We start from the raw sequence: 24,418 nt of genomic DNA, 5'->3' as shown, positions 1-24,418 counted from the left end.
TAAGAGATGGCACGTCCCTAGAATGGTCTAGGAAACCCATCCACAAGATGCAAGGTTTTATAATGTACTTAACCCAGTAACCATTTTTTCAGGACATTGTTGCCCCGGACCAGCAAAAGATATGCATGTGACCTCGCTTTAAACCTAAATATATTGGTGCTTATGTCAGTGCCAGGGTTTATTTCTGGCTATGCTAACCTGAACTCTAGTTTAGTGGGCACCTTTTGTGCTATTCCAGATTTCACAGAGTAGCTCATTTTCACTCTTCCTTTTCCCAGTTTACTCCATTTGTTGACACTCTAGTAAATTCTGGAGTCCATAAATACACACTACACTAGTAGACTTCAACTGGTGGCCTGGGACCCAGTGCTGGGTAAGGGTCTGATCTAAACCTGATCACCACAGCAGCGTTCCAACCAAGCAAATACATGGCAAGAAAACAAGACATGGGCTCCCAAATGTGGTTTTGGCTTGAAAGTGGTTCCCGAATTTGAAACTATTGAAGACAACTGCATCAACTCCACAGTGATAGTAAGAGGGAGAAGACATAAAAACCAAAAAGCCTTAAGTTATGCAAAATAGTGTATTTTAATTATAAAAAGAGACTTTATTACAAGTATCTAATAAACTTTTCTCCATGAAGAACAAGTTCTCAAGCCTTGCATATCACAAGATACTAGTAGGTCCTAGTAAATCAGACCAAATATTAATGAGTCCATGACAGAAGCAGATTGTGCTGGAAGTGGCCAGTGCAACTCGCTGCCAAATTAGCTAATCACTCTACATCCACCTTGATCCCATTACCAGTTACTGGCTCACTTCCATCACCTCTGCAAGAAGAAACCATTTCAATCTTTAGGATGCCCATTTGAGGTTGACCTTTTAACAAGGGAGGTCACACACAATTTATTAAACCACGGGTCTGCAAAAGGAAATTTCACATAATGAAGTAGTCTGATAGTGTTCTGCCTTTAGTCCCCAGATGTTGAGCTAAACTTCCCATCATCCCTATCCAGATTAACAGATGAGATGATGGGACTTGTAGTCCCAATAATATCTGAGGACCCAAAGTTGAAAAACACCAGAGTAATTTCAGCAACAAACATTTAGCCAATACAAAAAAAAAGAAACTTGCCGTATTTCCTAAGAGAAAATGCTGATTTTTAATTTTTTGTTTTTGTTTTAAAGCAAGGAGTTTCAGGGAAGTGGGGAGGAATGCAGATTATGATGTCACCTTATTGACAATTGCCTCAATGCAAAGCACACTGATTTGGAAGGAAACTCCTTTGAAATGAGGGTAACTTTCCAAGAAAGCAGGTTAAGAACCAGGATGTGTGGGTTAACCCATTTTGTTCCTTGGCATTTTCAAAGTGTAATATTTTTAAACTTTGAAATTTTGAAAGCAAACATAGCTGCCAACAACATTGGACTAATGAACAAATGCAGATTCCTACCCCAAACTGATAATCATAGCAATTTGAAAACTCAGACCACGGTAGAACTTTGGATTCAACCAGCAGCAAATAACCCATTTTTGTTTTTCTTGAGACTCAGACTGTGCACACATGCACACACACATCATATATTTACAACATTTAAAGCAGATTTTTTTCTCAGGAACTGGGTGAAAACAACACAGAGCAATAATTCCCGGCACGTTTAATAAACTAGCTTTCTGAGCCTGAAGGTGGTGCGGTAGGTAGACTTTCAGAAGTGTCTCTCCGTCGAAGTATCATTCGCAAAGAGCGCGGAGCTGCAGAGATTGTCTCGTGTGGATGTGGTCTGCCCTCCAGGGGAAAAGGGGTCGGCTCACCTTCCCTGGATCGCGACTGGGCCCACCGTGGTTGCGGTTCCTCGCCAAGGAGGAGGCCAGGCAACTTCACCTAGGTCGGGTAAACCACGCTCAGATCCCGGATCCAAAACCACGATGCAGCCCAAGGCTCAAAGAGAAATCGGAGGAGTCGTCCGGCGAGGCGCAGCCCGAGAAGTTCCCGGAGTTCAGGCGGTGGCGGCGGGAGGCTGGGCCGTATCTGTGTCGGTCGGCGCTTGGGTGCCCTGCGCGGGTCGGCGCTTGGCAGCGCGCAAGAGGCTCTGTCGGAGCAGCGGGTAGAGGCGCTGGCATCCGTCGAGGCCGAGGCGCACGGCTTGTGCCCAGCTGTCGGGGGGCCCTCCCTCGCCGCTGCCCAGCAGCCCGGCCACCTGATTGAGCGAGGGCAGGAGCGCCAGGGTGAGGCGGGCGTCGGCGGCGCGCTCCTCGGGCTCGCTGGGCTGCAGGCGCCACTCTCCGCCCGGCGCCCGGCACAGCGCGCACGCCGCCACCAGGTCGTAGAGCTCCACTCCGGCGTCGGCCAGGGCCAGCCCCGCGGCGCACAGCGCGGCCGCCAGCGCCGAGCCGCCGTCCTGCAGCAGCAGCGCGCTCACCTCCAGCTGCGCCCGCGGGTAGCGCGCCAGGCGCACGGCCGGCTCCAGCGCCTCCTGCAGCGCCAGCGCCAGCTCGGGCTCCCGCTCGCTGGGGCGGATGCGCGCCCCGCGCCCCGAGAAGGGCGCCCGTCGGAACTCGCACACCAGACGCCCGCGAGGCTCGCCCGGAGCCGCCGCGCCCGCCCCGCCGCCGCCGGCTTCGCGCGGCCCGGCCACGGAGCACAGCACTTTGGTGCCGCCGTGGAGCTCCACGTAGGCCGAGCCCTTGGCCTGGCTCAGCAGCCCCGCGCGGGCGAAGAGCGGCTGCAGCGTCGACGGGTCGCGGGGTGGAACCTCCGGCGCCTCGACGGGCGCGAAGAGCAGCGGCGTCTGGGACTCCTCCGGCCCCGGCACCCGGCGGTGGTCCTGCGGCATGGCGGCTTCGGCTGCTGGCGCGCCGCGCTCCGGAAGGGGAAGAGGAAGCTGCTCGAGGGAGGGACAGGCGGAGGGAGCAGCGGCTTCGCTTCCGAGGCGCACGGGCGGTTTAGCGCCGAAAGAGCGCCGCGGCGGAGAGGGGACCTGCAGCCCCCGCCTCGCAGACACCCGTCGAGGCAGGGAGAGCGCCTCGATTCCTCCATCCCACCGGCTGCGGATCCTGCACTCAGAAGGAAGCCTCCGGGCTCCCCGGTGGATTCCAGCTCATCTTGGCTCCAGCCAGAAGAGCCGGTGGCCAGGGTGGAGGGAGTTGTGCCCCAGTGCTATCCATGATTAAAGAGCCGTTTTATATCCATTTTTTGAGTTTGGCAAAGAATGAGCAGATTCAGGGCTCCTGCAGTTTCTGATGGGTTGGAAGCTGCATGAGCCTTAGTTTTGGGGTGTCACCCACACCGTGCCCTCCCTCTCCAACTGTCAACAGTTTTTACAGCGAACAGCTGCGTACAGCTCTCCCCACTGTGTAGCACTGCTTACAAAGGCGCATCTTAGAAGTGGGACTCTAATTACAGCAAGTAATAAATCTGTTTTAAGTCTTTTAACAGCTTGTCTTTTTAAGCTTCCTAGGTTCTTTCACAGGAGTCTGCTTTGGCCTCCATTTGTTGGCACTCAGCAGCCTCGCTCACTATTAGGGAAATATCAAAGCTTGATGCATATAGGCTTAAAGCAAGGCTATGCTTTTTCTGCCTTTCTTCAGGGAAGAGGAAGGAGGTGGGTGGGGAGCCTCCAATCTGGGCTGAGCCCTCACTTATGTTCTGGACTAGCAGAAGCCACAAACCTGCAGCTCAGCCTCCAAGATGTACATGACATTGCAAGTGCCAGAGCACCACTCTCTGCAACTTTAACCAGGACAGAGAAAGGTATTGCCATTGCAGAAGCCCATGAGCAAGTGGGCACAGCGGACCTCACTGTCCTGGTCAAAATCCCCAAACTGTTTGGGCTGAGTCACCCACTGCTCCAGCAGCCACACTGCTCCCCTCTTCTGGCTCACATCAAACTAGATTAGCGCTATGCGCTATTTTATGAAGTCATGCCCTCTGTCACATTCTGTTAGTAAATGCACAGGTGAATGGCAATCCTATTTTGGAGCTCTGTCTCGCTATGGAACGTCCAAGCTGTCCCTACATCCCAGCTGCTACCATGGAACATTTAGCCTTTGTTCCAGTTAGCAAACAGTACTTTTACACTGTGATCCTGCTGCTCCTGTGTGTGTGGATGTATCAACTATTTCCAAAATTTATTATCCCTCTGTAATATGCCGTGCCACTGAGGATTTGTTCTTCTCGTGTCAACAAGGCTGGAAATGATTAATGCCAGGATGGCATTCATTCATCTGGCTTCCATGAGGCCAAATGAAGCCGGCGCTCAGAACCCCATCCTCCTCCCATGGCCAGGTGATCTCTGCTCCATTAAAGTTTGCTTTCAGAAAAGATCTTGGGCTTAGCATTATATTTGAAGGGGTAATTGTAAATTATGACGAGCAATAGTTAAGCTTGCAAGTTGGCTTCTTTAGCAACAAACCATCATTTGCTGTAACCCACAACCTGCATTTTGCACATAATGGTTAACCGAGGTTCTCTGAAAGCAAGATATAAGCCAGGAGATGAGTGGCAGGATGGGCCAAGGACCCTGTTTTGCTTGGGCTCAAGTGAGCTACTGGCTCAAGTATCTGGCAGAACCGAGAAGGAATTTGCAGGTCTCCACTACCCCTTTTGGTTAACCACAGCCTCCCGTGTCATCCAAACCAGCAACTGCAATCGGCAATAACGGGGGTTGATTTCCCCAAGCCAGCTTCTGAAACAAGCAGCAACAATGTGGGAGGAAGCGATGAGGTGAGCACCTGAGCCTGAGGATGCCTAAGGCATGTTCCTGCTTACACACTTCACACTAAACCATGGTTTAGCGCAGGCATAGGCAAACTCGGCCCTCCAGATGTTTTGAGACTACAATTCCCATCATCCCTGACCACTGGTCCTGTTAGCTTGGGATGATGGGAGTTGTAGTCCCAAAACATCTGGAGGGCCGAGTTTGCCTATGCCTGGTTTAATGTAACCGTTCTTTGGTTCCACAGCAACAAATGCACTTAAACACACGTCTCTGTTCATTTATTCAGCACTGAACCTATTCTGATCAGAAGTCCTCATGCCAGGGCAAGTCTGCCCAGGTAAGGCTTTGCTACAACAGAGGTTAACACTACGAACCGAAGAAAGGGTTTCCCAGTTACAATGAAAGACATTATAGCAGCCTTGATTGCTCACCCCCTGCACATGCTCACGTTACAGCAAATGCTTCAAGTGCTTGAGCATGGACGGAGGCGGCTGTGAAGAGCCCCCTTCAAATGGTGCAACAGGAGCAACACTGCAGAATTAAACTTTAGAATGTTAGGAAGCATGTATGTGTCCCAATGGCTCTGTGCAAAAAAAAAAAAAAAAAGGAGGACACTCAGTTGGCAGCAGGCCCCTTGAAGCAGCTCAGTTATCACCGTGACAAGAGATCAGAACTTCTGCAGTCATGGGCTCTGGTGTCCTGTGATCAAGTCATCGCCTTACAGGGCCACCTTGTTTGGTTAGTGCCTGAGAGGCTGAATTTAGAAGGACAATAATGTGCAGTCTTTGTCTCCACAGACATAACGCTAAAGTAGAACTCCTAACCTATTGGCCAAGCAGACAGTTCCCTTTCTGAGTTTGCCCCACAGGCTGGGGATCAGTTCTTCAGCTCACCCAGCTTGAGCTTGGCAAAGTCTGTTGCCAACTTCAGGGCTTCTTCAAGGCAGTCGGTGTTCTTGCCGGTGGCCTGGGCAGAGAGGTCTTTCCCGCCCCCCCTGCCGTCCATCAGCCCAGACACCTGTTGCACCCATTCGCTGGCCTTGAGCCCTTTGCCAACGACTTCCTGGGAAAGAATAGAGACAGCCTGCATTAGAGTTCTGCACCTCTTAGTTCTGAGAGCTGCCAAGAATATACAAGATCCTGTGATGCTCAGGCTGTGCAGGGAGGAGGGTATTGTTGTCATGTGCCCCCCAGAACTGAACAACTAAACAGCGTGCCCAGAGAAGGGTGAACCAGGATAATGAGGGGTCTAGAAACCAGTCTTATAAGGGAACAGTAGAACAGTTGGGGACTCTCCACCGCCAAGGCTTTGAGGAAGGAAAGGGAGTTGCTTTCAACTGCCCCCACCAGCCCCCAATAAACTTCTCTCAGAAGGGGCATGTATGCCTGCAAATATCCAATTCTGCCAAGTTACGGCCTTCTTTGACTTCCCAAATAGTGAGTCGGATTCCCCACACCCCAAATGCAATCTGCCTCACACTGGTACCAAATCTGCTAACTTCCAAAGCGCTTTGGATCAAGGTGAGCTGTCTTCTGAAGTGCCAACTTGGGAGTCCAAACTGAATTTTCTGGTTGGTGCACACTCCTTACTACAAAGCTTCCAGACAAGAGGCCAGATTCTATAGGAGTAGGAAAGCTGCTCCAAGCACCCTCCAAGCACAAAGAATATTGAGACCAGAGGTGAGAAACCTTTCTATTTCTCCTCTAAAGGCCTCAGGGGGAAGAGGCTGGGATTGGAGGCTCCTCACAGTTGAAGCAGAGCCTATTCCTTCAGTTACCGAAATTACATCTGCTGAAATTAATGAACATGACCAAGTTTAGCCAATTAATTTCAGTGGGGCTACTCTGAGTAAAGCTTAGATAAATACCACCTTCTGCCTGGTCAGTTGGTGCCCCAAGAGTGCTGAATCCCCACTCCCATCCCGGGTCTACCTGAGGGACTTGGCATAAGCAGGTGATCTTGCCGGCTTCGTTATCCACGGTGAACAGCATGGCTGCTGTCTGAGGTGAATGAGTCTTCAACAGCTTCAGAGATTCATTAAGTGCCTGCAGAAAGACACAGGTGTGGTTACAGAGAGCACGTGCTATGCACAGTCACGTCCAATTCTCAGATCTTTGGGCAATTTGCAGTAGATCAGTAATTCCCAGTGGTTTGACAGGAGCAACTTGCTTGCAGCCACAGCAAGTTGCGCAGGTTCCCTCCTTGCCCGATGCAGCTCCGCCCCCTGTGCAAAGGCAACGAGAAGGGATTTGGGGGATACCTTTGCAGAAGCACCGCTCTCCATTTCCAGAATGACCAGTGGCTGGTTGGGGTGAGCCTCGATGAGCTGCTTCGTCTTCTCCAGGACCTGAAGGAATAAAGAGAGATCAGGCCGCCTGTCAGGCTCAGGAACGCTGGTGATGGGAGTGGGGGGGAAAAGGGAAAGCTCCTCTCAAATGCAAAGAGATGCTTCTTTTGTGTTGCAGAGAACAGAAAAACTCAAGCAGCATGTCAGGCATAAGGATGCAGGTGTGTGGAAATGCACACACTGCTCTTTGGCCAAGGTGAACACTCCAAGAGTGGCTGGCAGCAACTGAAATCTGGCAAAAAGACTACGCAGCAGGTGAGAGATGGGTGGGTGGGTAGACCTCACAGTCTGCTCTGGTGGTCCAGGCTCTTCCCTCCAGAGAGAGGGAGGAGAAGCTGCAGGTGGGCTTAAGCAGTGGCTGGAGGCTAAAGTCACACAACAGATAAGAGCAGCCACATTTCCCTTTTAAAACAGTCTGAGCGAAGGGGCCCCCCTTTCCTGATCACTGCTTGCATGTGCTTTCAAAAAGGGAACACTGCCATTTCTACCCATTTCCACTCCCTTTGCCTATGACAGTGGGAGGGGAGAACTCACTCGTTTCTGGATGTCTGCTTTGCAGGCACGGTCGAGGTCGTCCATCACCTTCTTCAGGGCTTTGAGGGCCTCTCGGAGTTCATCTTTCTGCCACTGGGGAATGACGGAGGTGGCCAGCACCTGCAACCAGAAGGCGGCACTGAAGCCACAGCCCACGTTTCACAAAGGACAAATAATCTGTTGTGTTCCCAGCATGTTCGGTGCGGGTCCAGATGTCTTCCACATTTAAGAACGAAAGGAGAGCCTGCTGGAATGGGCCAGTGGCCTATCTAGTCCAGCATCCTGTTAGCAGTGCTCAAGTGACCCCACCAACTTGAGAGTTTGGGGGAAAGGGGCTGATCCCGCCTCTCCCCTCCCCCTGCTCTCTTACCTCACCAAGGTCTGCGATCTCACGCTGGACTTCTTTGTTGGGGGCGGTCTGGACCTTCACCTTGTCTTCCAGGTCAGAGAGTAGCTTTTTAAGGATGTCCACTTTCCTCAGTGCCTTGGGAAGAGAAAGGGGGGTCAGGATTTTGAGGTGGCATTGGAAAGAAACGGTGGCTTTTACTCTCCCACAAGTGTAGCAGGGTCACTGCGGTGTGTTCCCTGTGGAGTGTTCTCGGGGCCAGACAAAGAAGGCTGGAAAGCCATAATTAGTGTCCAGGCCTGCAGGTCCCCACCCCATCTTTTATTTCCCCATCTCACCCACAGCTTGATCCTTGCCCGCTGCACCTGCCCACCCCCTGCTCACCTTCTGTGCTTCTGCTCCGGTGACAGCCACTATGCGCCGGATGCCCTTGGCAATTGCTTCCTCGGACACAATGACAAAGTGACCGGCATGAGCAGAATTCTGCAAGTGCCTGTGAAAATATCAGCGACTGAGAAACACCACAGACATTTACAAGCATCTCCTGACTTGGCAACTGAGGGAGCTTGATTTCAGAGAGAGGGAGACAGATAATGGGGGTTTTGTTCTGGGAAGGAGTGAGGCAGCCTGAGCTTTGGGTACAGGCGAAGACCCCCTTTGACCCACCCTTTGCTGTGTGGAGCACCAAGGAGAACAAGCAACAGGCACTCCCATGGGTCCACCATTTGGCAGGGCATCTCTCTTGCTATGGATCTGGAACCCTCCTCCATCCTAAGCCCTCCTGCCAGACTTACGTTCCCCCGCAGAACTCAACCGACGTCATGGCACCCGCACCGCTGGAGGGGTCAGCCAGCATATCCTCGATGGGGATGCCGATCGAGACCACACGCACAGGGTCAGGGTATGTCTCGTCAAACACTGCACGGAGGCCCTGGATGGCTTTGGCAGCTGCCAGGGGACAGTCTTTGGCATACACGACCTGGGGAGCAGACCACTGAAGTTAACAGAAGTTAAGGGCAAGCAAGAGCACAGGAAGAGTTGCTGGATCAGACCGCAGGCTGGTCTAAAACAAACATAAGCACAGGTAAAAAACAGGGGAAGAGTAAATGAGGCATGTGGGGATAATACTGTTACACCTCATAAGATTGCTGTAAGGATCGATGAGATAATATAATGGGGAAATCAGAAGATAAATGCTGTATTTTATTATTTAGGCATTCGTTCTGTTGCATAAAAGGGAATGGAAAAGCCCATGCCACAAGTGGGTTTCCAGTGGGTTTCTGGCTCAAAGAAGGAACATTCTTTGGAAATTCCTGTCACTGTGGCCTCTTGTCAAAGATTTGGAGGCTCCAAGAACAGGACCTGGAAGTTCTCAGCATCCTCAAAACAGCGGTGGGGAACCTTTTTCACCCAAGGGACTGCATTGCCTTCTTGCAATCTTCCAGAGGCCACAAGGCAGCAATGGGTGGGGCCAGAGGAAAGAATGGGCAGTGCAGTGAACACAAATTTTACCTCCGTGCAGGAGGCTGGTTTCTACACATGCTCCTCTCCACCCAGGGAAGCAGGAGTCTTGGTCACGGAGAACCATTTCAGCCAGGTGAAGACACCCCAAGAGGGGGCAAAGCAGGACTGGGGAGGGTCCCAAAGGCCAGCTAGGGAGGCCGAGAGGGCTGCATTTTGTCCCTGGGCGCAAGGTTTCCCACCTATGATAGAGACAAGCATGCACGCACCAGCCATACCAAGTTTCCCTCCTACCTTGGCTTCCTGAATCATCTGATTCGCAATTTCTTCCGCCTTCTTGATTTCCTGGGTGGACATGGCTCCCTTGGCTGTGAAATCAAAGCGCAGCCTGTCTGGAGCCACCAAGGAGCCTCGCTGGTCGGCCTCCCCCAGCACAGCGCGTAAGGCAAAGTTGAGGATGTGGGTGGCTGTGTGGTTGCTCATGATGGGCCGCCGCCTGGGCTGCGGGGTGAGAGGAGGAGACGGAGGTGAAGAGAGAAGGGAGGAGGAAAGAGGAGGCCGTCCCTCCTCCACAAGTGGCCAAAAGCAGCGGGGACCAGATTGTGGCCCACCCACCAGCTTTGTTCAGGGCTGTGGATTAGTGGAAGAAGATGGGAGGCGGCCCACTCAATATCTGCATTCAATATCCAGGCTGGTTTTTATTCCTTCTTTCATAGAATCATAGAATCATAGAGTTGGAAGAGACCACAAGGGCCATCGAGTCCAACCCCCTGCCAAGCAGGAAACACCATCAGAGCACTCCTGACATATGGTTGTCAAGCCTCTGCTTAAAGATCTCCAAAGAAGGAGACTCCACCACACTCCTTGGCAGCAAATTCCACTGTCAAACAGCTCTTACTGTCAGGAAGTTCTTCCTAATGTTTAGGTGGAATCTTCTTTTTTGTAGTTTGGAACCATTGCTCCGTGTCCGCTTCTCTGGAGCAGCAGAAAACAACCTTTCTCCCTCCTCTATGTGACATCCTTTTATATATTTGAACATGGCTATCATATCACCCCTTAACCTCCTCTTCTCCAGGCTAAACATGCCCAGCTCCCTTAGCTGTTCCTCATAAGGCATCGTTTCCAGGCCTTTGACCATTTTGGTTGCCCTCCTCTGGACACGTTCCAGTTTGTCAGTGTCCTTCTTGAACTGTGGTGCCCAGAACTGGACACAGTACTCCAGGTGAGGTCTGACCAGAGCAGAATACAGTGGCACTATACTTCCCTTGATCTAGATGCTATACTCCTATTGATGCAGCCCAGAACTGCATTGGCTTTTTTAGCTGCCGCGTCACACTGTTGGCTCATGTCAAGTTTGTGGTCAACCAAGACTCCTAGATCCTTTTCACATGTACTGCTCTCAAGCCAGGTGTCACCCATCTTGTATTTGTGCCTCACATTTTTTTTGCCCAAGTGCAATACTTTACATTTCTCCCTGTTAAAATTCATCTTGCTTGTTTTGGCCCAGTTCTCTAATCTGTCAAGGTCGTTTTGAAGTGTGATCCTGTCCTCTGGGGTGTTAGCCACCCCTCCCAGTTTGGTGTCATCTGCAAATTTGATCAGGATGCCCTTGAGTCCATCATCCAAGTCGTTGATAAAGATGTTGAATAAGACCGGGCCCAAGACAGAACCCTGTGGCACCCCACTAGTCACTCTTCTCCAGGATGAAGAGGAACCATTGATGAGCACCCTTTGGGTTCAATCAGTTAGCCAGTCTTTTGTTTCTTATATTTTATTTCATTGCACCACAATTTGAATTCTAAGGAATGCAATACAACTCAGTGTGTAAGAAGAAATAAGAATGTAATGAATGACTGAATGCATAGAAAGACTGGGATTCTAGTCTGAAGCGCCTTTGATATCAAACGCACAAGCCACTCACCTCATCAACGTACAGCCGTACAGTGTCTCCCACCTTCAGGCTCCCATAGACAGTGCCCACGTGCAACACATAACCTCCGCGCACTTGGACGTTCTTCACCGTGAACTCTGTCTTCTGAAAAAACCAAAGGTAGACAAGAGCCGACGATTGGCAAAGGCAGGAATAGGAGCCCAAGGCCAGGGCAGGGTGACTCTTTCTTCCCACCAAGCACCACCAGCAGAGATGCACTGGATTTTAAATGCTTATGATCACGCTGCTTCTCCATCACAAGTCTACAAACCGACTCACAAAAGTAAAAAAATCTGACATTTTAAAAAAATCTTGTGAAAACTTACTACACTTACCAAAGCGTAAAAGAAAAAGAAAGCAGACACAAAAATGAAAGCAACAGTCAACCAAAGAGCAGGACATGGTTTTCAAAAGGGAAAAGTGCAGAAGCTGCACTTGTAAGCACCAGAAATCCTGGTGAAGATGCTCTTGCCTCGGCATCTAGAGGACGACTGCGTTGGCCACCTCACACGCTTGGAGTGCATTCAACACATGAGGGGCCGACACATAGATGGATCTCTCCATGGTCACCACCCTCTCCGTCTCAAACAACTGACACAGACTTTCCAGACCAGGCAGGTTTAACAAGGGACAGATATAGGGAAGGTTGGAGTGCTAGAGCACTGCGATCCTCCGCCACTATTCTGGGGCAAAATAAGGCAACATGCCACCAATTTCAAAAGCCCCCAAAGCCCTTCCCACCACCAGACTCCAAGCCCCAAGACTCCCAAGCAGGCCCGCGAGCCCAACGTACATCCTCACTGCCTTCGTCCTCCTTGACAAGGTAGCCTTCGTCGTACGTCTGCCCGCCCTGCTCAGCATAGAAGCAGGTGTGGTCTAAGACAACCCCGCACTCTTGGCCCGTGGACACCTCCTCCACAAAGGCCTTATCCCGGCGGAGGGCTTTGACGGTGGCCACTGCACTGCTGAACTCTGCACATCAGAAAAGAAAAGTGGGAGTTAGCAAAGCAAGAGCCTCTTGCTTGTACCATGACCCTTCCCCTTATAAACAGTCACAAAATTAAACAGAGAAGAAAATTCTGAACCGAAATCTCCTAATGTCACCTTACCCACAAAAAAATAATAACAAAAAAACCTATCATTTCAACATTAAGCTTTTTGGTTCACATTCCTCAATTATTAATGGGTATTAGGTATAAAAAGTATTGAGAAGGGAATTCCTTCTGACATGTTCCAGTGCATCAAGAAAACAATGTGCTGGATGAAAGGGAGCTACTTAGAACGCACCATAACTGCCACTGGGGTCCGATGTGTAGTTGTATTTCAGAGAGTCATCTGTGGCCTCCAAGCCCTTGGACCGGAGTTCTTCAATGGCGTAGATGTCCAGCATGATGAGATCTTCATCGCCACCTCCCTTGCCCTGAGATTTGAGCTGGGAATGTAAGCAAATCGAGGGTGAAAAGCAGGCCAAGAAGCCCTCGGCATAAAAGCAACCACCTCAGATACAGGCAACCTGTGGTCCACCAGATGTTATTCAACACCAAAACCCATCAGCTCCAGACAGCATGGGCAGCGGTCAGGAATAATGAAGGACTGATGGGCACACAGTTGGGGAAGGCTGAGGCCAAAGCTGCCTACTTTGGCAGGCAGCTGCCTTCCTCAAGGTCCCAGACCAAGATCTCTCACAGCCTGTTTATCCGAGCTATGTCCTGCCACCCTTCCAATTCCTGGCTTTCGAGGATATGAATCACACACTACAAATGCTGCTATCACTTGCCCTTTCCTGTGCAAAGCTGACCAATGGAAGCTGCAGTAGAAGGTGGTAATAGCAGGAATAGAAGTGCCTTGTGTGGAGTGACTTGGAAATCAAAGGGCCAACTGGACAACCAAAACCCGATGCAACTGAGTGGACGGATGCCTGCCTGGCTCTGCTGGTGCCTCTGTCTACATATCATGTTTATCTGAGTCAATACATATACTGTGTTCAGAGTTGGCGATGGCCAAGCCCTACCTGGGCAGACTTCCTCTCCTCCTCAAAACCCTCCATGTCCACCTTCAAGCCCTTCTCTTCCGCAATGAGGCCGGTCAGATCCACAGGGAAACCATAGGTATCATAGAGCAGCCACGCAGTGTCTCCTGGAGGAGGAAGAGGATTGCAGAAGAGTTAAACCCGCAGCACAGCTTCTGATCAGCTCATGCTCCCTCTTGTGGGGTTTTTGCAAGTCTCATTACTAGCAAGCCACAGCTGCCCTGCTTTCCTGGCCAAGTGCCCATTTCCCTTCACTGCCGACTCCTGGAGCCTCACGCAGACCAGGGCAACTCAAGCAAGGAACTTGCTTCACTCGGAAGAGATTTGGATAAGGAAAGGAACAAAGAGCGGGAGAAGCAGCCATTGTCTCCTCTCCTCCAAAGTTCTGTGCAAGAGAGAAAGTGGGGAATGATTCTCTCCCATTAACCTGCTCCATGCAAACACACAGGGCTGAGGGAAACAGGCAAAGCCTTGCCCACACTTGGCTGCCAAGGGAAAGGAGGGTCGTCCTCTTGTGGCCTGGCCCAGCTCTGCACTGTAAGCGGGACCTGTTTCTCTCCCTCCTTCCCACCACCTTCTCCCTTCTCCCTCCCACCACCTTCTACTCAAGGCTCAATTCATCACAATGCTTGCAATGAGAAACGGGTATTCTCCTCCAGCCCCCAACCCAGTCAATGAGTTGAATTTCCCAAGCAGCAGGCGGCTTGGCTCACTTCCTAGCATCAAAGCCATTTCCACACAGGGGTTGCTGGCCTAGGGCCATACCAGGAATAGTCTTGCAGTCTCCCAAGCTCTGAATCTTCCTGTCGAGGATGCGGCGCCCTCTGTTGAGTGTCTTCAGGAACTGCACCTCCTCTTCATTGATGATGTCTTTCACCATCTCAGGGTCTTTCTTCAGCTCAGGGAAGGCATCGCCCTGAGAGGAACAGGAGCTGTTAGCTAAGTGAAAGCAGCTCCCTGCCTCTCTCCCTCCATCCCAAAACCTGGAAGCTTCAAGAGCAAAGGAAAGAGGACAGGACTACAGATTTACCAGGGACTGCACCACCACGTCCACCAGGCTGGCAAAGAATCCCTTGGGGGCGTTGAGTTTCTCATGGGCGTAGCGCACAGCACGTCGGAGGATGCGCCTCAGAACATACCTATGCAAGGGGAGCAGAAGGCAGAGGCTGGTCTTAGTGGCTCCCTACACTCTGGAAAACACCTCAGGCACCCCCAACTTTTCGCAGCACAAAGGACTCTTCCCACTCTTTCTGGGCCTCTAACCCTTGTTTCTCAAACCTGGGTCCCAGCTGTTGTAGGATCACAACTCCCATCATCCATGGCCACTGGCCCTGTTAGCTAGGGATGATGGGAGTTGTAGTCCAACAACAGCCAGGGGACCCAAGTTTGAGAAACACAATGTGAATCCACACATAAACTGGGTTCCCGTCCTTCCTGACAAGACCAAGGGCTCCTAACATGTCTTTTTATCATTTTCAGACAGCCGACCCGTGTCAGGGCAACCCCATTCCCACAAGACAACAGCCAGATTAGGGTTCCCAGCTCAGACAATGTGGCAACAGAAGGGAATGGCTGGGGGGCTAAAGATGGGGAAAGGGAAGGCAGCTGCCTCCCGCACTGGCCACTCAAGGCAGTTTCCCCAATCTGCCTATTGGCAGGGCTGGCCCTGACTGTGATTTTCAACCCTAATCAGCTTAGCCACAGATGCTACATCCTTTCTTACCCAGCCCCTCACCACAAAGCTCCACACAGCCCACTCTCTCACCCCCTGCCGGTGTTATCAGGCCTTCCACCATCTGAAAGAGCCACCGTGATGGTTCGGGCGTGGTCAGCCAGGACACGATAGGCCATGTCTATGCCATCAGCATCATCCTCCCCGACCTGCCCGGTGTAGGGCCTGCAGCCAGTGCCCTACAAGGAAGAAGGCATGTAGGTGACGTCGAAGAGATGAAAGAGAAATGAAATGGTTAAGGAATCAGAGCAGGTCTTGGAGATTACAGGCATTACAGGTTTTTCTTTTAAGATTCTATGACCCTTTGCTTATTACTGTTAGTCGCCACATAATCAAGCTTCTCTGGGCAATGGGCAATGAAATTAAAATTACACATCCGACAGAACCCCATGAAAATTGTAGCATAAAATTTATTTTTAAAAAACCCCAAACCACCAGTATCAGGGTAGAAATTAAGACAAATGCAGCCACAATCATCTAACAGAGAGCTACAATATCATCCTCTCTGAGCAGCAGTGGGAGATCTCTAACCTACAAGGCTAGAGTTGGCCCATGAGGCTGCTTCGGCCAAGCCACACCCACCCACCTGAGACCTGGCATCAAATGAAGGCAGGTAAAGACATGGATCCCTGGAAAGAGCCGGGTTTGCAGGCCCCACTGATCAGCTGAATGCCTCATGTCACCTGCTGCCACTGTGATGCCAGGTGACTGACCCTGCCCACCTGTCAAGTTGGCCCGTTTGGGGCAGGGGAGGTAAGGCTCCAGCCCACCAGCCAAATCCAGCTCCCCACTTCAGTTACAGAGCTAAAGCATACAATGTAATGCCACCAGAAACTGGAGAAATTGAGGTGTTAGTATAAATTTTTAGAAGATCTGCATGTATTAAAAAGCACTGAAAGGACCCTGAAATGGCTGGTGGGACTTGGGAGTCCAGCATCTAGAGGGAAGCAAGTTTAGTGCTGGAGTTCCTTCTACCTGTCCTCACTGCTCTAGCTGCTAAGAACTGATGCAGAAACAGCAGCAGCAAAGGTCAGTCAGCTACATGAGAGCTACCAGGAGGAAAGCTACCAGGAGGCAGATAAGAAAAAGCTGTGAGTTGTGAAATTCAGTGGGAGGAAGGTGAATGTTGTTATGTCCCTGAGCCAGGAGAGCCTCAGGGCAGCGAGATACACTCCATCTAGAGAGAATCCACATATTGACAGATTTACTTGCAGCACATCTGGGCAGGTACCTTCTGGATAGCTTCAAAGTAGGGCACGAAGAGATCTGTGTCGTAGTTGGACATCTTGTTCTGAAGCACCGACACCAACCTCTCCAGACCCATGCCCGTGTCAATGCTCTTCTTGGGAAGAGGTTTCAGGGTCCCATCAGCCTCTCTGGTACAGGAGAGAGGAAGAAAAACGCTCCATGATTCACACAGAATAATGCAAACAGAGGGCTGGTTCAGATGCTCACGTGTCTAAGCTTAATAAGCAGAGACGTGAATGAGCCTTTTGCCTGCATGCTCACCCCATTCACTCAAGCATGGAAATGGATCAAAGCATCTCCTCTGATGAGAGTTTCCCATTTCATCCAAACCAGGAATTTACTCTTAACAGCTCTGGAACAAACCTGGAGATCAGCCCAAGCTCAAACCACGTCTTCATATCCAGGCTTGTTCTAAAGCCGCTCATCATAGTTTTCCTGGTTTGGATGAACAACCAATTAAAGTAACAAAAAGTAGAGCGCAAATGGGAGCTTCTCTGGTTTTGAAGCATCCTGTCACAGCCTTTGCAGAAAAAAGCAACACAGAACCCTCCCTCACACAACCAACCAGTATATGGTTGTCCTACTGTACTGACTGAGAAGCAGCTGTTTTCTCAGACATTATTTATATATCATTTTGGAATCTGTCGCTAGCATCTGCTGTACTGCTGCAAAGATCAGGACAAAATTCTTAGGAATGAAGGGTGAGGAATAAATAGCCATGATCCAGGCCACTATGCTCAACACCTAAATCCGTGAAGACAGGAAAGTTTCCTTACTGCATGTGGAGTCCAGCATTACCTGCAAAGCAGGGGGAGATGTAACACACCACAGGTGAAAGGCATCAAAGGGAAAGAAGAAGCTGCCTTGAACAGAGTCAGACCACTGGTCCATCAAGCTCATCTTGTTTCTGGTGACTGGCGGTGGCTCTCTGGGGGTTTTTTTGCAACCCCACCTGGTAATGCCAAGGATTGAACCTGGGACCTTTGGTATGAAAAGCACCTGCTCTACTACTGCACTGCCACCATGCTATAGGAAAGGAAAACAATTCTTGCACCACCTGTTGTACTGTATGAACACCAGGTTCCAGATCTCCAGCACGTTGGGATCATCTTGATTGACGAGATGGGCAGCATCCCTGTCCCCGATTCGGTCATAGTGCATCTCGCTGCAAGGTCCACATGGCCCCGTGTCACCCATTTCCCAGAAGTTATCCTTCATGCTGCCCGGAAGAATCCTACTTTCCGCCAAACTGCAAAAAAGGAAATGGCCAGTGATGCAAGGAATTCCACAAGTTACAGGTTCCTTGAACTGGCAACATTTGAACTCTTTAACTTACCCAGGTAACATCATCTGAAAAAGTATCACTGTCAGCTTCATCATGTTAATTTACCTACAACTCTGGCTGCATGTGGAGGCCACACTAAACTATGGCTTAGCAAGATGCAAACAAGCCTAGCCTTCTCCCAGACTCATGCTCCCACTCCTCGGTCAGGAAGAAAGAAAAAATCACTTTTGATTAACCACAGTTTGTTGTGTCTGAACCTTAAAAACTATGGTTAATCATAGTTTATGAAGTAATCATAGTTTATGAAGTTGCCTTGTTTAAACTAACCACAGTTAAGATTAGCCCATAGTTGTAGGTCCAGACAACATGCCAAGCTGCAGCTAATCTGAAGTGAAGGTGAAAGCTTCCAAACTCCACCTCCAGGCCACATGGGGAAAGATTAGGCTCATTCGCAACCTTGCTCAATCACAGTTAAGCATGAAGCCCAAACATAGCCATTGACTAGAAGAGAGAAGCATAGACGCATGGAACTGTCGAGTTGGAAGCGGACCCAAGAGTCATCTGGTCCAAGTCCCTGCAATGCAGGTATCTCAGCTAAAGAATCCCTGACAGATAGCCATCCAACCTGTTGAACAGCTCTTACTGTCAGAAAGTTATTCTTAACCTTTGACTTGATTCTATTGGCTCAGTTCCCCACCCCACTTTCTAGAGCAACAGAAAGCCAGCTTGCTCCATCTTCTAAGTGACAGCCCTTCAGATATTTGAAGATGGCTCTCATGTCACTTCTCAGCCTCCCTGTCTTCAGGCTAAACATACTCAGCTCCCTCAACCATTCCTCATAAGGCTCATTTTCCAAAACCTGTATCATATTGGTTGCCCTTGAAATTCAGGCCATGGCAACGCTTGGAGACATCAAATGGCATTTTATAAATAGGATTTCTGGATTTCTGCTTGAACACCAAAGCATTTTCTTTGCCCCCTTTGTTTTTTTGTGGAAGACACCAAAGAAATCCTGGGATCATCCTGATGGCCCCTTCTCTTGCCATTCAGGGAGTGGGTGCCGAGTGCAATTCCCAGTCTTCTTGGCACACAAAGGCAGCTCTTCCTGTATCCTTTGGATGTCCCAAACTCACCCTAAATCCAGCCAGATTTGCTTGCAATCCAAATCTGGTTGCAGGCCAGCGGCTTCATTCCCACCAAAGTATGTGACATATAGCCTCTCAATGGGGATGCCGAATTCTTTGGTGAGCAGGTCCAGGGCAAACTTGCAAGCCAGCTCCTGAGTGGAAGAAAAAAACAGGGATGGGAAGGTCTTGACATGGAGAATGACATACTAACTTCTTTGACGAGTTTCAGATATGAGCCTTAAATTCTACAGCAGCCACTGCCAGCCAGAACACTGAATCAGCGATGCTCCTGTTCCTACAGTGGCCAATCAGATGCTTGCAGGAAACCAGCAAGCAGGTTTCGCGCACCACTTCTCATTGTAGGTTGGCGACACACATGGCAATATTCCTCCACTGAAAATATTCTCTATTAAAGGGGCAAGTTGTTAGCTTAGAGTTCCTGCTGATGTGCTAGTTTTCTATGCACAAGGATTGTTTTCCCCCTTTATGCGGAAGTATTCAACCATGTATGTAAGCCTACACCTAGATCCTGAAGTAATACAGCCCAGATGTTGATCATACCAGAGAGAAGAACTTGCAGCTGCTGTGCAGGAGACTGAGGCTGGGTAGGGTGAGCTGCCCAGGATTTCTAAGAGGAAGGAGGCCACTGGAAGGGCAGCATCTATGCACTGTAGTTCCCTGTCTACTCCCAACTCTTACCTTCTTCCTCTCACTGACCACCACCCAATCATTAAGGCCCCCTTTTTTCTTTGCCCTCTGCTACTCCAACTGTTACCAAACCATTCCTAATTCTGCCATAACAAACATTTCAACCAGCATAACCTCTAGATGTATGATCTGCCAGCAGCACCAGCAGCAGCAGCAGCAGAGCGTGAATGGCTTTAATTTTAAAATATGCACATTTGCCAAACATTTTACCAGCTGGTTACCTGCGTTTGTACAGGCAAAGGCCACTGGCAATGCCCTCACCTTGAAATAATCTCCAAAAGACCAGGAGCCCAGCATCTCAAAGAAAGTGTGGTGGTAGACGTCCTTGCCAACGTCGTCCAGGTCATTGTGCTTCCCGCCAGCCCGGATGCACTTCTGAGTGTTGGCCGCTCGGGTCAGCTTTGCCATGGGGTGAGAGGGGTCAATTGTGTTGAGGAAGATGGGCTTGAACTGGGAGAGAAGGAAGAAGGGACTTCAGGCAAACGTGCCAACAGGGACCCAAGAGATCAAATGGCACTTTGCTTCAAACCTACAGATGATCAGTGCCATTGGTTGACCCCCTAGTCCTAGGCATGTAAAAGGGAACGGGTGGCGCTGTGGTCTAAACCTCTGAGCTTCTGAAGCTTGTTGATTGGAAGGTCAGCGGTTCAAATCTGTGTGACGGACTGAAGTCCCATTGCTCTGTCCCAGCTTCTACCAACCTAGCAGTTTGAAAGCATACCAGCGAGAGTAGATAAATAGGTACCACTGCAATAGGGAGGTAAACAGCGTCATTATGCGCTCTGGCACTCTTCAGTGTCCCACTGCACCAGAAGTCATGCCGGCAAGATGACCCGGAAAGGCTGCCTGCAGACAAACGCTGGTTCCCTTGGCTTGTACCCCATAGTCGAGTTTGACTGGACTAGTTTGACTTAACTGTCCAGGGGTCTTTTACCTTTACCTAAGACAGGGGAGGAAACTTTCTCCAAACCATTCATAATTCTGCAAACGTTTGTCGTGTCTGACCTGATTCATGCCGGCGTTGGCAAAGAGCAGAGTCGGGTCATCCATGGGGATGGTGGCTGAGGAGTGCACATAGGTGTGCTGGTTCTCCACAAAGAAGTTGATGAACCGTTGGCGGATCTCACGGGCTGTTAACGTCACCTCCATCTTGGGATCACCACTCACACTGGGGAGAACAAAAAAGGGGGGTGGGGAGAGAAAGAAAGCACTTCAAGGCAATGCTGAAAATCTTGTATAAAACACCAGCTGGAGCAGCTCAAGTTAGAATTCAGATCTCAGCAGTTGCCACCAAAGACATCCTCCAATGGCTTCTGGCTTGAAGGTGCAACCCTGACACAATTCAAGGCAGCCTGGCCATCAGTCACCAGACAGCTTGGCTCCTAGCTACACTGGAAGAGGGGAGGTTTTCCCCATGTTAATCTCTAAGGTCAACTAAAAGCCCTCAAATCACACCCGGACAGCTTAGTCCAGCCTCAGGCAGTGCTGCTTATGAATTTACATAGGCCTCATCTGCAGTATACATTTAAAATAGTCTCATATTAACAACACATGACTTCTCCCAAAGAATTCTGGGAACTGCAGTTGTTAAGGGTGCTAAGAGTCACTTGATCCATCTTCCCCTCACAACAATAACCGGGGTAGTTTAACAATCAGCCCCTCTTCCCAGAGAACTCTGGGTAATGTAGTTCCGTGAGGGGAATGTGGTCTAAGATCTCTCAACACCCTTAAAGAACTACAGCTCCCACAATCGTGGGAAGCCATGACTGTTGAAAGTGATAAGATACCGCTTTAAACGTATAGTGCAAACATAAACGTATTGCCCATTCCCTATTTTCTTTGTAAAAACCACCATGGGAGAGCAGTTCTCCAGCCCAGAAAACAAAAAACAGCAATTGGCCTATGGCAGCTGCAAGGCCTTGGTAAGGCAGTCCCTTCTACCCAGACACCCCTGGCTGCTCCTTGCGCCCTTTTGCCACATTCATAATGCTGCCACCACACATCTGACTTCTGTGTAGCAAGAGGGCCAGCCAGAAGCAGCTATGGGGAAGGGAATAGCTATCTGGAAGAGGGACAGAGAAAACAGATCTCACCCTTGATCTCTGCTACAATCTGGCAAATACAAGGAAAGCTAAACAACTCTCCAGGCTATCCCAGAACCACCCACAAGGTGCCTGCAGAACTGACATAAAGGTCTGGGCTTGGAGGGGAAGGTGAATTCATAGCCAGGCTTATCAGCTAAATACAGAGTTGGAAAATTCCTTCCAATACTAAAACCAGGCATGAACAAAACTCACCCATAAAATCCTTCTACAGAAGCACATTAGCACTACCCTATCTCTGTGAGGAAAACTACTACCCTACTTCCAATTCTTACAGGGAATCCTTCAAGGAAAATAAGAGAGACCAGAGCCTACACAAGGCAAACAAATGGCCCCAACCACAGTGGACCACAAGACAGATGCCAGAATAAAAAACCTTAATTTACTGGGTGAATACAGATGACCAGGCGCCCTGCATCACAATCTAACCGCAGCACCACGATGTCAAAACTTGGCAACTTAGTTGCCTCCATTGGCACATCAAGCAGCAAGTGTGGATCCTGACATCCCACCGCCTCCCTAGAGATCTGACCAGGTGCACAAGTGCAGCTAGACTCTCCTTGCTGTGTTGGCAGGAGAAGAGAAATGGGACAGCTTGCCAAAGGGTAGGTGTGTCACAGGCGATGCCCTGGTGACTTTTTGCCTTTTTGACAAAGACCACCTTTGCCAACTGGGCGCTGGGGATGATGGGAGTTGTAGTCCAGAAAAAGAAATCAGGGTCAGAGTTAGCAAAAACCAGACAAATGCATAATTTCTCTCTCTCTGTTTGTGTGTGTGTGTGTGTATGTGTGTGTGTGTATACACCCACCCCCTCCACCCTGACACCACAGAATGAATGAAGCCACTGCTGGCTTCAGAGACCCCCCGTCCCACAGGCCAGGCAGCTGTGCCTCAACTCAGGGCAGTCACCCCACGCCAGAACCATGAACCAGACTCCCAGAATCTCCCGCGGCTGTGGCCCTCAGACAGCCCAGGAGACGCAGCTGGCGGCGGGCAGCGCTGCCTTCCTAAAAGTGGAGAAGGATAAGAAAGACCCCTCAGCCCCCAGCCAGCGCCCTCTCCCTCTTCAGCCCCCCTTCCAGCCCAAACGCCTCCGCACCTTTCCTGCCGCTCTCCAGTCAACCTTTCCACGCGGAGCGACGCTCTTCCACTGCGCACCCAAACCTGCTGTGGGGGTTTCCCCCCCTCCCTTAACCCCGCCCACCCCGCCGGCCAATGAGGCTCAATAGCCGGGCTGCGGTTGCTCAACGCGGCTGCCCGTCAACGTCACGAAGCGCGGCGCTGGCGAGGAGCGAGGGCTGATGCAACGGCCCTGAAACCGCAGTCACGTGGCTCTCCGGGAAAGGGCTGAAGGCGGCGAGGAGGCCGCCATTGTGGGCAGAGCGGTCCCGGCTGAGGGGTGTAAAGCAAGACGTCGCGGGTGCAGGCTGTTCCCACTGCGTCTCCTGCCTGGTATATAGGAAGGGTACATGTATGACGGGATCTTTCTCCTCCTCTCCTCTGCACCCTCCAAATCAGCTCTGCAGGGTTGAGAGACCTCCCAGAGAAGATTTTGGGAATGCACAGGAGCAGGAGGGCTGCTGGTCCCTTACAACTCTAAAATTCAGTGTGATTCCTAGTGTGTGTTGTGCAAAGGTAGGGCAGGTCCACGAGAGCATCCCAAATGGTCCCTTGGTTCTCCTCAGAGCACTGCTGACGTGCATCATGCTCACCAGAGGGCGTCCTTGCCCTGTTTGAATAAAGCAGGAGAAAGCAGAATTTCTAGCATAAGCCCCGCAGGCTGTTGATAGGGGCGCAGATATCAGGTACCCAAGTGGCACTGGCACTTCCTCATTCATATGCTTTAAAACGTTTGTTGACTTTGGGTAGGAGATGCTGTGAAATCCCTTCCGAGTGCAAAAAACTGTCCAAAGTTGGTTTTTTGGGGGGCCTATTCTTTCCTCCGATTCCAGTTGTTCACCAGAATAAGAACGTAATGTGGTTGCTTCATGCCCAGCCAAGCCCTTCAGATTCAGATCTCAGCCTGGGACTGATCCATCCAATGCGTTTCATGCACTTGCAGCAGTGTAGGGCAGGACGCCTATGCTAGCTCTCTTCATGACCTGGGTTTGTCCTTGGCTCCTGCAGAAAGCCTGTGTGTATCAGGCAATTCTTCGCTGATTGGAATGCAGAGCGGGAGAAAAGTTTCAGTGCTAAATGAGTGTTTGGACATGGGGGATGCCTCTATTGCGGAACGCACAACACAAAAGCTCAGAGGCTTCACCTTGGGAATGACAGAAGGTCTTTGGGAGGAGAGGAATCTGGACCTGGTCTCTTTAAAAGGCGTTCTTGGATTCACTGAGGGTCTGTGCTCACCAGCCCTTCACTTCTAATGGAAATCCATTTGCTTTAGGACCACCATTTCCTGACAGAAAACATACACAGCTGGCTATGAAAGGAGGACAATCTTTATACAGTGAGAGACTCTAGGATCATCCACACTTCCCTTTGCCCCACAATTCTGTTTGGTTTCTAGGCAGGGGTCTGAAAGGTTTTCTTTTGTCCCATTGCTTTCCTTGGGAAAACCCATGACTTAACGCTGAATCAGAACAAAGTCAAGCCGCAGAAAACCCAGTTGATGCTCATTCCCATTCAGCAATAAACCACAGGTTTTCCTGGGGAAAGCTGTGGAACAAAGGAAAAACCTCTCAGACCCCCTGCCTACAAATCACAGGACAGTGTAGTTGAGCCCTGTGTGCCATCAGGAGTACACGTCTGCTTTCTATCTATGGTGTTTTCTATTCACTTGTTTATTTACTTGATAAAATTTATGCACCACTTGATTGTAAAAAACCTCAAAGCAGTTTATAA

The 24,418-nt window shown here is 50.3% G+C and overlaps 2 protein-coding genes across 2 annotated transcripts; both read right to left on the bottom strand.

Moving 5' to 3' along the window:
* Window positions 1-569: 569 nt before the first annotated feature.
* On the bottom strand, window positions 570-2,954 carry EXOSC6 (exosome component 6). The gene has a single exon (XM_081871336.1). The coding sequence runs from the start codon at window positions 2,833-2,835 to the stop codon at window positions 1,999-2,001; it is 837 nt and encodes a 278-aa protein (XP_081727462.1). The 5' UTR covers window positions 2,836-2,954; the 3' UTR covers window positions 570-1,998.
* A 2,027-nt stretch (window positions 2,955-4,981) lies between these two features.
* Window positions 4,982-22,706, bottom strand: AARS1 (alanyl-tRNA synthetase 1). Its single transcript, XM_081870888.1, has 21 exons — window positions 22,668-22,706; window positions 20,472-20,634; window positions 19,728-19,916; window positions 18,765-18,910; window positions 17,404-17,595; window positions 16,330-16,474; window positions 15,132-15,277; window positions 14,397-14,505; window positions 14,132-14,282; window positions 13,349-13,473; window positions 12,625-12,769; window positions 12,131-12,309; window positions 11,329-11,442; window positions 9,702-9,908; window positions 8,741-8,925; window positions 8,331-8,439; window positions 7,971-8,084; window positions 7,601-7,720; window positions 6,980-7,066; window positions 6,651-6,764; window positions 4,982-5,781 (listed from the first exon to the last, which is right to left on the bottom strand). Exons 2-21 carry the CDS (start codon window positions 20,613-20,615, stop codon window positions 5,596-5,598), a joined length of 2,907 nt encoding a protein of 968 aa, XP_081727014.1. The 5' UTR covers window positions 20,616-20,634; window positions 22,668-22,706; the 3' UTR covers window positions 4,982-5,595.
* Window positions 22,707-24,418: the final 1,712 nt, after the last annotated feature.

This window comes from Podarcis erhardii (genome assembly GCF_964252035.2).
Source record: "Podarcis erhardii genome assembly, chromosome: 7".
NCBI lineage: Eukaryota > Metazoa > Chordata > Lepidosauria > Squamata > Lacertidae > Podarcis > Podarcis erhardii.
Note: the sequence above shows the minus strand (reverse complement) of the source record. Positions and strands in the feature narration are given on the sequence as shown.

What these genes read in the sequence shown, in the direction of transcription:
- EXOSC6 (XM_081871336.1), bottom strand. Translation starts at nt 2,835, where the DNA reads ATGCCGCAGGACCACCGCCGGGTGCCGGGGCCGGAGGAGTCCCAGACG.
- AARS1 (XM_081870888.1), bottom strand. Translation starts at nt 20,615, where the DNA reads ATGGAGGTGACGTTAACAGCCCGTGAGATCCGCCAACGGTTCATCAAC. An exon ending in CCAACGCCGGCATGAATCAG is followed by an intron (nt 19,917 to 20,471) that starts GTCAGACACGAC and finishes CTTCTCTCCCAG; the next exon opens with TTCAAGCCCATCTTCCTCAA. An exon ending in CAAATCTGGCTGGATTTAGG is followed by an intron (nt 17,596 to 18,764) that starts GTGAGTTTGGGA and finishes CCTTTTTTGCAG; the next exon opens with TTTGGCGGAAAGTAGGATTC.